General features: G+C 35.2%; 2 protein-coding genes across 2 annotated transcripts; both read right to left on the bottom strand.

The window, feature by feature from the left end:
- Positions 1–8,211: 8,211 nt before the first annotated feature.
- LOC101242167 (growth hormone secretagogue receptor type 1-like) lies at positions 8,212–10,979 on the bottom strand. The gene is made up of 9 exons (XM_026835823.1): positions 10,860–10,979; positions 10,586–10,717; positions 10,344–10,473; positions 9,938–10,066; positions 9,385–9,524; positions 9,190–9,326; positions 9,011–9,130; positions 8,556–8,694; positions 8,212–8,314 (listed from the first exon to the last, which is right to left on the bottom strand). The coding sequence occupies exons 1-9, from the start codon at positions 10,937–10,939 to the stop codon at positions 8,212–8,214; spliced, it is 1,110 nt and encodes a 369-aa protein (XP_026691624.1). The 5' UTR covers positions 10,940–10,979.
- Positions 10,980–11,573: 594 nt separating this feature from the next.
- Positions 11,574–12,711, bottom strand: LOC100187149 (alpha-tocopherol transfer protein-like). Its single transcript, XM_002124890.4, has one exon. It carries the CDS (start codon positions 12,638–12,640, stop codon positions 11,825–11,827), a length of 816 nt encoding a protein of 271 aa, XP_002124926.1. The 5' UTR covers positions 12,641–12,711; the 3' UTR covers positions 11,574–11,824.
- Between the last annotated feature and the right edge of the window lie 409 nt (positions 12,712–13,120).

Here is a 13,120-nt window from a genome sequence, read left to right as displayed (position 1 = left end):
AGTCTGTCAAAGATAACATTAAAAGTTACGAGTTGTTGTTTTAAACTATAAAGCGGGTCGTTTTAAGGTAAACGGGACGGTATAACTTTTAAAAAACATTGGTTCATCAATTTTTGCATAATGTCTATGTTTTTATAGACAGTTCCCACGCAGACCGCGAAATTTTGCATTAGGACGACTTTGTTCAGGCATAATTAACAATTTTGTGCTCCAGCTTTCGATTATTGCTATTATTGTAAGCTTATCTGTCCACATATTGAATTTCCCGTCATGTTAGTGTCGAATAAGTAACACCAATTCCACGGCTTTTCAAAACAAGTCACATGCTGCCATTACACGGTCACTGTCCCTTCATTATTTGCGACATATGTTCGATATTCATGGAAAATTTCGTGAGATTTTAGCAGATTTTTAACGTACATATTATATAACTCTTAGTTTTAAACCAGATTTATATAAATAATAAATACGTAAAATACAGAGTGGTGTTTTAATTAGTTAGAAATATTATTTCAAAATTTTATTCCAAAATTTATTTTCAGCAGTTTGTTTTGCACAATATTTAAACTGGACTAATCGAATAAAAATTTCCGATTAAAAATGGGTTTTGTTAAATCGACCTAATACAGGTCGCCACACAGACGCGAGTCTACCTGGTTAATGCTTCTTTGCCAATACAAGCAAATAGGTTAATCCCGTATCAGTTAATATAGGGCAGAAACTGCAAATACAGGATTCGAACTGTACGCGGATGTTTTGGAACCCTAAATAGTTATACCTATCAATCATTTTTAACGGTGTAGAATTTACATTAAACTGCATAAATAAACTCATTGTAAGTCATGGCGAAAATTACCAGAAAAAGTTTATTTTCTGTTTTCGGTCTTTCGGGCTCGTTTCCAGATCAATGAATATCAAACAAGCGTCATGAGTGCTAATAAACATGCTGCACCTGGCTGTGCCTCACAAGGAAATATCACCTGCCAATGCCTACACATTGATACTAAAAATAAATTTAACTTTTACTGCATGAAAGTCATACTTGAAAACGTATGTTCTATTTATATATAGATGAATTAAATCGTATATATATATTAGGGTGGGGAAAGATGGGACACGTTTTCATTTTACTTTATCGTCCAATTTGTATCCCATCTTCCCCCCACAGTAATATAAGTAATTTACATTGATAGATATATGGAAAGCACAAGGTCCGAAAATCCTTTTGTGTTAACTATGTTATAACTATAAAAACTAACATCACTACAGTACTCATGCGTCGGCAATTATAGTTTAATCTTCTCGCGGCGGGGGAACTGGGCGACTCACAGCAACGGACACGTCACTAGAAAATCTTTACGGATTTTCTTAAAATTTGATGAATGTCTCACACAATTATGTGCCAATGTTTATCTGTGAACGGCCCTTGCTGATTAAGCGGTTTATAACAGCGCAATATAAGACGCAGTTCTATATAAGTAATTGGAGATTACAGGTAAATGAAGAGCGCTTTTAAACTGCAAAATTGGTTTAAAATTATTGTGTTACCTTAAAACGGCTTGAATTTCGTGATTTTAAAAGTGGACAAGTGTTTTTGTCATGGCCGTTCCCTGTATTTTATTCAACCTATTTACTTGTTTACTTTTCGTTGCAATTACGCCGTTTATAGAAGTCGAACCCGGTGTGACGGACTGGTACAGACGGTTAAGACAACACATAAGCATATACAAATAATTTTGTAGTTCATATGTCGTTATGGTTCCTGTTCGTATGTGAAACGCTAATGGTTTTAATGGTCCTAGCACAAAAACGTTCTTATTTCAGAACGACCCGTATTTTTGCAGTTCGGCTAGACTTACTGGCGTAATTGAACTGTAAAGAAGCTTTTGCTAAACCACCATATTAAAACACGCTATACGGTATAGCCTATACTGTTTCATACGAATTACATTAATTTAGCCAAAAAAAACGCTAAGTTCTTGCATTAATTTTACCGAGGTATTGTTTGGTCTTAAACAAAGGATCGATGCTGATGCAGTTGTTTCGAACAAGGCGTCCGCCGAGGCGAGGTGTCGGCTCCAATGTTTTATCCACAGCGGGAAATTAGTCTCGGTAATTAGGCGGAGATCAGTTACTTACAGCCCGTGGCAGCTTTCAAGTCGGCGTTAACAATGATCTTATGACGCGTGGCATTACACGTCATTCGCGCGATTTCACGCTAGGCAAGATCGGCTTAAAAGCAAATAAATGCGGCTCGAATGGTCATTATACGCGCCGTGTTTACAATATGTCGCCTGGAACTTCATTTGTGTTGGCAAATTAACTGCAATGTACGCTTGTTTGACAAGTTGAACGGTGCCATCAAAAAACTTGAATTAAATTCGTGTTTGACTGGGTAAATACAAATCTATTGTATAATTATTGAACTTGTCGATTGACAACGTTTTGGTACAGACATCTGAACATATGTTTTTTGAACCAGCTATTCATAGTAAATATAGTGGGATGGGGTAAGATGGGGCACCTTTAGCACATAATATCCAAGTGTCCTGATCGTGTTTTAAACAATTAACAACGGTCTATGGGAGTCGTGAGGATACGGTTTTATAATTCTTTTTGTTTGTTTTTTTGTTTACTATAAGATTGTAAAAGAAAATGAAATAAAAAGGTGTCCCATCTCCTCCCACCCTTAATCACATATACGAATGTCAAAAGTTCCTTTCCGCAGTGATCAGTTCACAAATAGGACAGAAATCTCCGTAAATTCATTGCTTGTACCAACAAACTGAAAATCACAATGGGCGTTGAAAATACTACGCCATAAGTATTACGGTGCGAATAAAAGAAACTCATTATAGCTGCCGAAGCGTTGTTTGAATAACCAATAGAATATAATACTGTATAATAAAGCCAATTGGAACATATATTACGGTGGGAGGGAAGTATAGTACCGTTAGCACCTAAATTCAATGTTTTCTGATCGCGTTTGAAACATTTACAACGCTCTTTCGGAATTGCGGGGTCATATGATTATATAATTCTGTAAATATTGTTTGTTTATTACCAAACGGTACAAGAAAGAAAAGTGAAAACATATCCCAACTTACCCCACCCTACATTTAAATTTATGTCCAGAATAATATAAACAATATACAGATAGTATGTGGCACAAGTCTGCTGGTTTGACTAACCCGTATTATACACATTGGAAATGTTTTCATTCTGCCGCTTTTTGACCCATTTTTTTAGTTAACAAAGAATGTTTACAGATTAATATAACTGTGGACTCAGAAAATATGGGGTTTTAGGTGCTATAACGGTAACCATCTTACTCTATAAGACTATACCCATTATACGTCTGATTGAACCGCTGATTAAACATCATCGATTAAGAAACTACTGATATAGGATAGAGTGTTTCTTCACAGAAGTGTCATCAGTCACCGATATCCGTTGTTTAGAAACTGAGGGTCTCTGATGTTTTTATCGTTTGTAACTTCTAACTATTTTACCGAACGGGATACGTATTGCATTGTTGGTCTGCTGGCCACTTTAGATTACGAGTCAATTAAAAGACAATTACCTGGTCCGCCATTGTCACGTCATCTGTCTTTCCATAACGAGTTTTATTGATCTTTATAAAGTTAAAATCGAGCCTGTGTCGGGTGGCTGGTGAAACAATTAAATGTCTCGTTTTAAACGGAAATATTTTCCAGTGCCACCACATAATATATGCCTAAGATAAGGTGTAAGGATTAAACAACATTCCTTCTTTATTAAACTATCAGCTATAATGTAAAATAGTGCACATATAGTAGCATGAGGTATAATAAGACATTCGTCTATCTTGTTCTATTTAGACATAAACAACGAATATTTAAACGATTTTCACCTGGCGACCCTAAAATGTTGTTAATAGTTTAAAACACAATCGGAAAATATGATATATTTGTGTTAACGTATGCCATCTTCCCCGGCAGTACTATATGCCTTTTGATAATAAATTATATTCGACTACTGAATTCAGGCATGACGTCGCTTACTGAGGTATGGTAATTATCATGCCGCCCCCCACATAAACAAGTCTGATAAATTAAATTAAAGCATATTCTCCCCCATAATAGAATTAATGGGAACAAAAACGAATTAATGGGGAAAAAAAATGATTAGGTAAAGCAATGAGCGATGGCCACTTTTTGTTCCAGAAATGAGAACCCATTACTTACTGTCGATCATACATGTTGTAATTTGCCATAACTCGTTTATGTACAATTTTTGGTGAGGCGCTGTTTTTCAATTGATTTTCAACAGAAAATGACGGTGAATATATTTAAAGGGCCCCTCACGAGCGCCTCCTCAAGCGAAATTGTTCTGATAGTTTAGTATTTTAATGATATAGTAGTGTAGGGTAAGATGGATTCCGGTACATACACCATACCATATTTCCTAATCGTGTTTTTAACAATAAATAATGCTAGCTGTTTTAGAGTCGTGAGGGATTCGGTTAATTGATTATTCCATGTTTTTGCGTGAGTTATTACAGAAGAACTGTTCATTGCGTATGATCTTGCCATTGCATTTCGACAGAATATTCACTATGTCTGCTGAAAAAAACAATGTGTGACACTGTACACTTTATAAAAAAACAGAAAAATCGCAAGACAAGTTTGATGGAATATCAAAATATTGCAGCAAAATACAGCCGTTCCCATGCACTGTTGTCTAAACTTATTCAGCGAAACTCAATACGTTGTTCTCCCACCGTGTCAGACAAGAACAAAACCTGGTGGTTCAAACTTCATTTAAGCGAAACTGTACAAAAACTTCGCGCCTCAACGAAATTCTTTTTGCTGCCAAATTAAAACTGTCACATTACAATACATATAGTACTATGGGGTAATTAAAGCTGGGATACCGTTATCACCTAAATCCTGTTTTTTCGGTCTTTTTTTAACAATTAGAGACTCTTGTTTAAAGTCGTGAGGGTACAGTTTTATAAATCTTTAAGTTTTCTTTGTTTGCTACAGAATACAGCTATAAAAAAATGAAAGTATGTTCTATTTTACCCCTTTCCACTATGTTTAATTCCTAAACATATATCAGATAATAAGAGCTAAAATACATGCAAAAATGGACACATGTATAAAGTGAAGATTTCGTGTTCATGTGATTTGAGCACGTATAGCCTAAACATACTTGTAACGATGGCCCAACCGTGACCCTTCGGTGCATCCGGACATGAGTTGATTAATGATTCTAGTTTTACACCAAAAACAGGTCAAGACTAATCAATTATCATTTTAGGGATGCATCCTATTAACGTCAAAATATGTTTAATCAGGAAACCTGCAACAAAACTCAAGTAAAAAGTGCTGGAAGCTAAAACTAAATACTAAGCTGAAGATATATTTTTCTAGTGTATTTCTTGGTCGAAAAATACGACTTAGCGTGTGTGTTTTGGAAACAGTTTAGTCGTAAAACCAACTCTATCTTCGTCTTAATGTAGTGTTTTGGTTATCTTTATACACCGTTCCAAAGTTCGAAAGGTGCTGGATAGATGACTCATTGAGATAAAACCGTTGCCGGTGCAAAGTACACCAGCTATTTGACACAGTTTCAAGATTTCCCACGTTAAAACTGTAGCCAACAACGACATTGTACGCCAAAGAGGATTGGGCAAGATCTCTCTTTTCAGCTCAATGTTTGTACAGTAACAAAACCAGAGTACGGGATAAGATGGACAGCAGAGAATGGCAGAAGATTAATCTATTGACACTTTATGTTTAGTCAGCGAATCTGGATTTAAATTCGTATTCCAAAAAATTAAGACGAAATGCACGTAGTAATTATTTCAAAGTAATTTTGCATTTTTAAATCTAAAAATATCATAAACAGTTATATTTTCGGAATACATAATTTGCAGATGTAAGCATAGCGAGCTGCAATGTATTGTTTATTGCAAAGTTAAGGAAACCGAATTGGGGCGGTTGCGTGAGTTTTTAACAGACACACAGTACATACCCGACACCACTGGGCGAGTGGCAAACTGCTCTTGTGTTCTTTGCTTGACGTGTGAGAGGTGTAATATTGTTGTGGCATCGTCACGGTTGCTTGCTGTTCCACCGTCATCCGATATATTAGTGCATGCAGGGAGTGGTGGTTCCCAACTGGGACCACCGCAACTGTGTACATAATTTATTTGTACTTCCCCACCAGTATATAATATGCCGTGCAGCAATAAACGCTGTTTTATATATTGGGGTCATAACTAAATGCCGGTTTTCTGGCTTGCTGTTCGAGTTTAATAACACTCATTTTCAAAGCGTATTTATTTAAATATCTGTACATACAGTTTTACTTTAAGTTTAACAGAACCGTGCTGTTGGGCGATCGGTGTCATTATTTGATTAAAACAATGTTTTATTATTACACTCACTTTCAAAGTTAGTTTTCAGTTAGCTACACCCTAATTACTCATTTGTTATGATTTCATTATTTGAACCGTAGCAAATATTTTTTAGTGTTTGAACAAAACTTTTTAGACTTTTTGACATACATGATTATAGCCCGGCTTACCATGTAGAAAAGTAATCCATTTTTTAATATAAATCGATAAACTATGATGTCACAAGAGATAAGCGACTGTATAAAGTTTCACGTAATAAAGATATTCCCAGTTTAAGTACTAAGCTTTAGAAAGATATTTTATGAAACCGTGAGGCAAGCAGCAGGTGGCTATCTTGATGTTTTAGTAACTTGACCGGTTACTGCGGTTTTACCTTGCTTTCAAAACACCTTGGGTGGCACAGGCTAATACAAGTTAGTTGCTTGTGACTTTAAGCCATGCTTAGCAGGAAATAATACAAGACACAATTTGCTAAAAGGGAACGCTCTGTCGCAAATGGACCTACAAAGCTTCACGCTGTACATTGTACTGCATGAGTCACTGTCAGTTCCGCCTTTCAAAATGTGGTGTACAAAGCTACCTCGTTAGAAGACCAGAATATATTCTATGTTTTCAGCATCAACTGCAAGAACCAAAAAACTGAGTCTCGATCGCAGCTGATAAACTTTGTTCATTCATGTGGACATAATTCTGTTTGTTACGTAACAATGTTCACCGTACAACCCGATAACAGGCGACTTCCTATAGACGCCTAATTGCTGTTTGGAGTTATAATAAAATTGAATGTGCACAGTTCTACAAAGTAGCGTGATTCTATTATAATTCATTTAACGTTTTATTTACATGTACATTGAGTGGGGGAGATGGGACACCTTTTCATTCTATTTTCTCATCCCATTTGGTAGTAAACAAAGAACATTCTAAGAATTATAAAACCGTATCCTCGTGACTACCATAAACCGTTGTTAATTGTTTAATTAAAACTCGATCAGGATATTTGGGTATTATGTGCTGAAGATGTCTTGTCTTTCCCACCCGACTATAGAATATAATTGTTCATTTTATACGAAAAGTCAGTTATCGCCACGTTTTTCAAAATGATTTTAACGAGACTACGTGTGTATTTAGTGACATCTAGCGAGGAAATTTACCTTCACAAAACTCAACGGTGAAAGAAAATGTATAGTGTAGTACTGTGGGGTAAGATGGAATAAAGTTACGATCTAATTCCATGTTGTTTTGAACAGTAAAACACGCTGTTTTAAGAGTTGCGGGGTTGCGGTTATATCATTCTGAAAACATTGTTACTGCCAAATGGGACGGGAAAACATAATAATAAAAATGTCTTATCTTATCCCACCGTACTATACTACTGATAAAATGAAACTTGTAGAATTCTGATATAATGTTTTAGGCGATATTAATATATTAAAATACATCCTTTTAGCGATACAAATTAATATTAATACTGAACGAACGAACGCACATTCAAATAGTTCTGGTAACAGACCAGCGTTTCTCTTATGAATAAGGTATGTGCATATTATTTACAGAGGAATAATTCATGGTGTCATACAACGGTTTACCTCGTATGGGTATTTACTCACTGGGTAGTGTAAACCTGAAAACGATAATATAGTTCTGTGGGGTAAGATGGGGACACCTTTGGTACAAAGTATCCAATACCCGGATCGTGTTAAAACAGTCATATGATTCTTGAAACGTTCTTTGTTTACAAATGAGGCAAGAAAACGCAATAAAAAAGATGTCCCATCCTACCCCAAACTGCTATATTTGACGCATCATCAGTTGAATGTTGAAATATCACTTGCTGTTGTTGGTTGTACACCGCCTGTTCTAACCCTGCACATTCTTTTCAAATAGTTTGTCGTTTCCTTTCGCATTTTACTATAAAGGTATGAAGTGTAGTTTACTATAACTTTTGAATAATAATCTGGGGTAAGATGGGAAAACGTTAGCACCCAAATCCCATGTTTCCTGTTTTTTTAAAAGTAACAAACAAAAACGCTTCTTTGGAGTCGCGAGAATACAGTTAAAAAAAATTCTGAAATACTTTTTTTTTGTGCCAAATGAGACAAGAAAAAAGAATGAAAACAGGTCCCATCTTACCCCACCATAAGACTCATACCTGGAAGCTAGGTTGTAAAATATAGGATTCAAGCACTCACTAACACGGAGACATAAATACTCTCCAACACCAAGCCACCAATGTAGTGCTTTATCTTCGTATGTTTTCTGTTGCACCAGCAGAGAAAAGACATGAAAACCTACATTAAATGAACATTAGTTGGAATGTGTGTTTTTCTCGTTCAAGTATACAGCTTAAGATAGGTACGGAGACTGTGGGGTAAGACGGAATACCGTCAGCACCTAACCTAAGCTCAAATTTCCCGATCTTAACAATTAACAACGCTCCCCTAGAGAATCAGGAGTACGTTATACAACTTTTACTAAAAATGAGACAAGAAAAGTAGATGTCCCATTTTACCCCATCTTTTCCCATCTTACCCCCCCCCCCATTTTTACTAAAAATGGGACTACAGAATAAAACATGTCCCATCTTACCCCACCCTAAGTTATCACCTGTTCTTGGAATGTATCCAATAAAAAATGACCCAACTATTAGGAATAGTTGTACGATCGCTTGGTTTTCTTTTCGCCGTCTCATTATTTCAGCAATGTCTTTCTTGTGATAATCAGTTGCTAAATTAAAAAAATGTATTTATGCTTAAAATAACGTTCGCTTTATATTTAAGTATTACCTTTTCCCTTGAGTCTGTATTTGCGCTTGTAATGCAATGATACGGTGACCAAAACCGACATAATCAAAACCAAAGCAAACGGGACGTAGTAAAAGACGATGTATCCATATACAGTGTAGGATTTGAACTGGTTTATCCTACACAATACTAAATTATCTATGAACCATTGCGTATTAATTTTACATTCATTCCTACCATTGAAGTAGAACAGTACACGACGGCCATGAAGAAACAGTTGAAACAACGTTGCGGTCTATCTTAACAGCACCCGTCCAAATACTCCATGGAATTGCACCTCCGCCCGCAGATATTATCCAAATCATAACAATAATGATCTAGATTAAAGAGGGAATGTTTTTATCTATTATTCATTATAAAGTAATGACAATCATTACGCTTTTATACACGGTGCTTGTGTGACAGCGAATACACATTAAGGATATAGGAAACGACCTACAAAGTATAGTAGGGTGGGGGGAGACGGGACATCTTTAGCACATAATATCCAAATATCTTAGTTGTGTTTTAAACAATTAACAACGGCCTATGGCAGTCGTGGAGTACGATTTTTATAAATCTTTAAATGTTTAATACCAATCTAGTCGACAAAATATAGATTACAAAAGCGTCTCATCTTTCCCTATACTATATACATAGTAACAGAGTACTCTTAACTGAAGTCCAGCATCTAAATAATACTAGTTTTACCATATTGCATAACAAACTTGCTAAATACAAAATACTTTACCTTCGTTTCAAAGAATTTAATTCGATTATACTTGTGCGGGAAAGAAACTGACACGAAACGTAACAAACTGAACATGATGATATGTAACGAAGTCGATACAGATGTCCCAGTGTCTACTGCCCAATAAAACTAAAAAACGAGCGAAATTTATTAAAAAACATTACACCATTTTTTTATGTTGTTTGTAATGTTGTAGCCTGTGTAAAATAGGGGTAAGATGGGATACCGTTAACACATAATATCCCATATTTTCCAATCGTGTTTTAATCAATTAACAACGATCTCTTTTATGGTGGCGGGAATACGATAAATAGAATTCCTAATTATTCTTTGTTTACTACCAAATGTGATAAGAAAAGCAATTGTAGACATGTCCCATCTTACCCTACCACACTAAATTAATCACCTTGCATAAGAAATCTGATATGGTCCATTCCTCAAACCCCCAAGTCCGTCTATATACAAACAGAAGACTAATGAACGACGACAAGAAGTCTGATACACATAAACTCATGATGAAGAAATTAAACGTGGACCTGAAACAAATATTCATGTTGAAAAATACGCATGCCGTAGAAGAAATTTCATAATACATTTTTATTTAGTATTTGTTTGATTGATTTTATGTAATTTCTTAATTGTATTTACCTCAGTTTTGGAGAATTGTAGATCACTAAAAAGGTTAACAAATTTGCCAAGACTCCAAAAATCGCCAATGGAAAAAACACAGTAGCAGTAAAAATGATTCCATTTTCGTTGAATGGTCTTTTGTAACTTGACCTAAAACAGACATATAAGGAAACTGGATTTATTAATAAAAAATATTTTACCTTTTCCTAAAATAAAACAACTTTATGTATTAGTTGCCTGTTGCCTGTTTAAAACTACTGAAACAAATGCTAAATCATAGTATGCCTCTTACCTCTCTGTAATATCTGTGGTAAATTGCAGCTCTGTCAAATTGTTATAGTTTGTTGTGAAAACCTCATCTCCCGATGCCATACTTGTTACGGCTTAACTAACTCTAACTGTTAAATAGCAAGCCAGATTGTGTCCTTTGCCAAACTAATAAACCCACTGCCAAGACACAGATAATTGCATAGAAACTGATTACTTTACGGACGTGTAGGTCTATATGCATTATTTATTTTGGTGTGCTTTTTGAGATATAATACTGGCCAATTTACCCGGCAATTAAATATATTTATAGAATCAGCTTGTCAGTGTATAGGAATTTTTTAAACCTCGCAAATGGAAATTACGTATATACGTTGCATTCATTATTAATTCAAGCAGGTATAAGGATTCCTGAGACTACACGGATTTCGCAACTACAAGTTAATACAGATAATCAAGCAATTAATTTATTGCCACACTAGTTTCAAATTCCTCACACTTACTGAAACTATAGATAGGCTACCTAAACATATAAATAGGAATGTATAAAACATTAATGCTTATTTTGTATACGCTAAAAGTTGTTTGTCGTGTGATCGTCAGTTTCATATCTATATGTTTAGGTATCTATGCTGAAACGCCGTCACAATTATCTCAAAACACATGTAAAGCCACCAAAACAGAAATTTCCTCTAAAATCCAAGGCTGACTATAAACAAGAGAGTAACGACCCAACAAATGAAACTGTACTACCATTGAGGTAGCCTATATTTACATATTGTACTGCAAGGTAAGGTAGGATACCGTTAGTCTCTCAAAGTATAAAAGTCAACTTTATCCCATTTATATCGATGTATTGTCGATATACAGTATACGTAATACAAAACAGGTGTGCAAAAACACAGCGCAAAACATACATAACACAACATAGGCATACGTGGCAAAAAAATGTAATAACCTTAAAAATTTGGTTAACGATTTTTTTCTTAATTACATTTCTGAAAGTTGTTGCAGCCAAATCGCTGAAGCTTCTACAGGATCGGGTCCCGTTCCACCAAGACAGGATGGCAGAAGATGTTTTTCAACCGAGTCGTGAAGTTCGGCAAAGCAATTTCCATGCAGTCGGAGCTTTTGTTTAATTTTTTTCTTCATAAAGGGTTGGATAAGTTTAAATAGAGCAGAAAAAACTTTCGATTCGTTTAATATATGGATAGGCATTATTCGAATCGGCATTGAATCTTGCCATAAATCAAACATCTTTTTTAGCTTGGACGATGGAGACAACGATGTTAAATTGAAATCCTTTAAATCGTCAATAGTTATAGAGCCGCATATTTGATACTCTTCATTTTCGAGTAGTTTTTCGATGCATAATACGCTATATGCTACAACGTCATAAGCACTGATTATATCATTCATGGGTCCAGGCTTGAACATAAGGACCCATGACCCAGTTTTGGTCCTCCCGTTTGAAAAGTACAGAGTTCCACTGTTCATGATAGCAGCCAGTCGTTCAGGTTCCTTGACGCGGTTAAACACCTCTGGAAGTTCGGTTCTAATCGTGTGATATTTTTGCAATAACTTCAGTGCTTTTCGTTGATCGAATTTTCGCGCTCTTAGGAATCTTAAAATAAAAGCATCGTCTTCTTTCAACAGTGGGCCGTACTTTTCTACATCAAAATTAACTTTAAGTCTGTCTATTGCTTTTAATCGATCCAAATTATTATCTGGTTCATTTAACTCTGCAATTGCTCTTGCCAGCATTGGTGGAGAAAGCGAGCATTCGTACCTCATCGTTATATCCATATCTTTCACTATATGTCAAATGACTGTTTTTAAGTTCTATACTTCTTAAAATATAAGTAAACTGAAACTCATGCTCTCATATATTTAGTTACTCTGAACAGAAACCCTTTTTCTTAGACCTCACCCTCTAGTTAGAATGATTACCTTTCAGTTTTATCAAAATGGTTCTAAATAATTGCCGGCTTGATTTTTACTCGCGAGTATGCGCTATCTAAATTACGACGCCTGTATATGTAAAACTTTTGTGTTAAAACAATTGCTCTAAAGCAACTATTATACAAAACTTAAAATCGCCGCTTTTCCATGCATGCTTTTTATAGTTCCGATTTAAAATTTGAAGAAATAACATTCTTATTTTTATCTTAATAAATCAAATTATAAGGTTTCAATTCTTTTATTACAATTTTTTTAATTTCGTTTTGTTTAAATGTTTTTTTTTTCGTTGTAGCGTCATCGCCCCTTTATTTGAACTTCATATTA

The sequence above is a fragment of the Ciona intestinalis genome, chromosome 9 (assembly GCF_000224145.3).
Source record: "Ciona intestinalis chromosome 9, KH, whole genome shotgun sequence".
Taxonomy (NCBI): domain Eukaryota; kingdom Metazoa; phylum Chordata; class Ascidiacea; order Phlebobranchia; family Cionidae; genus Ciona; species Ciona intestinalis.
This window is presented reverse-complemented; position numbering and strand designations above follow the sequence as displayed.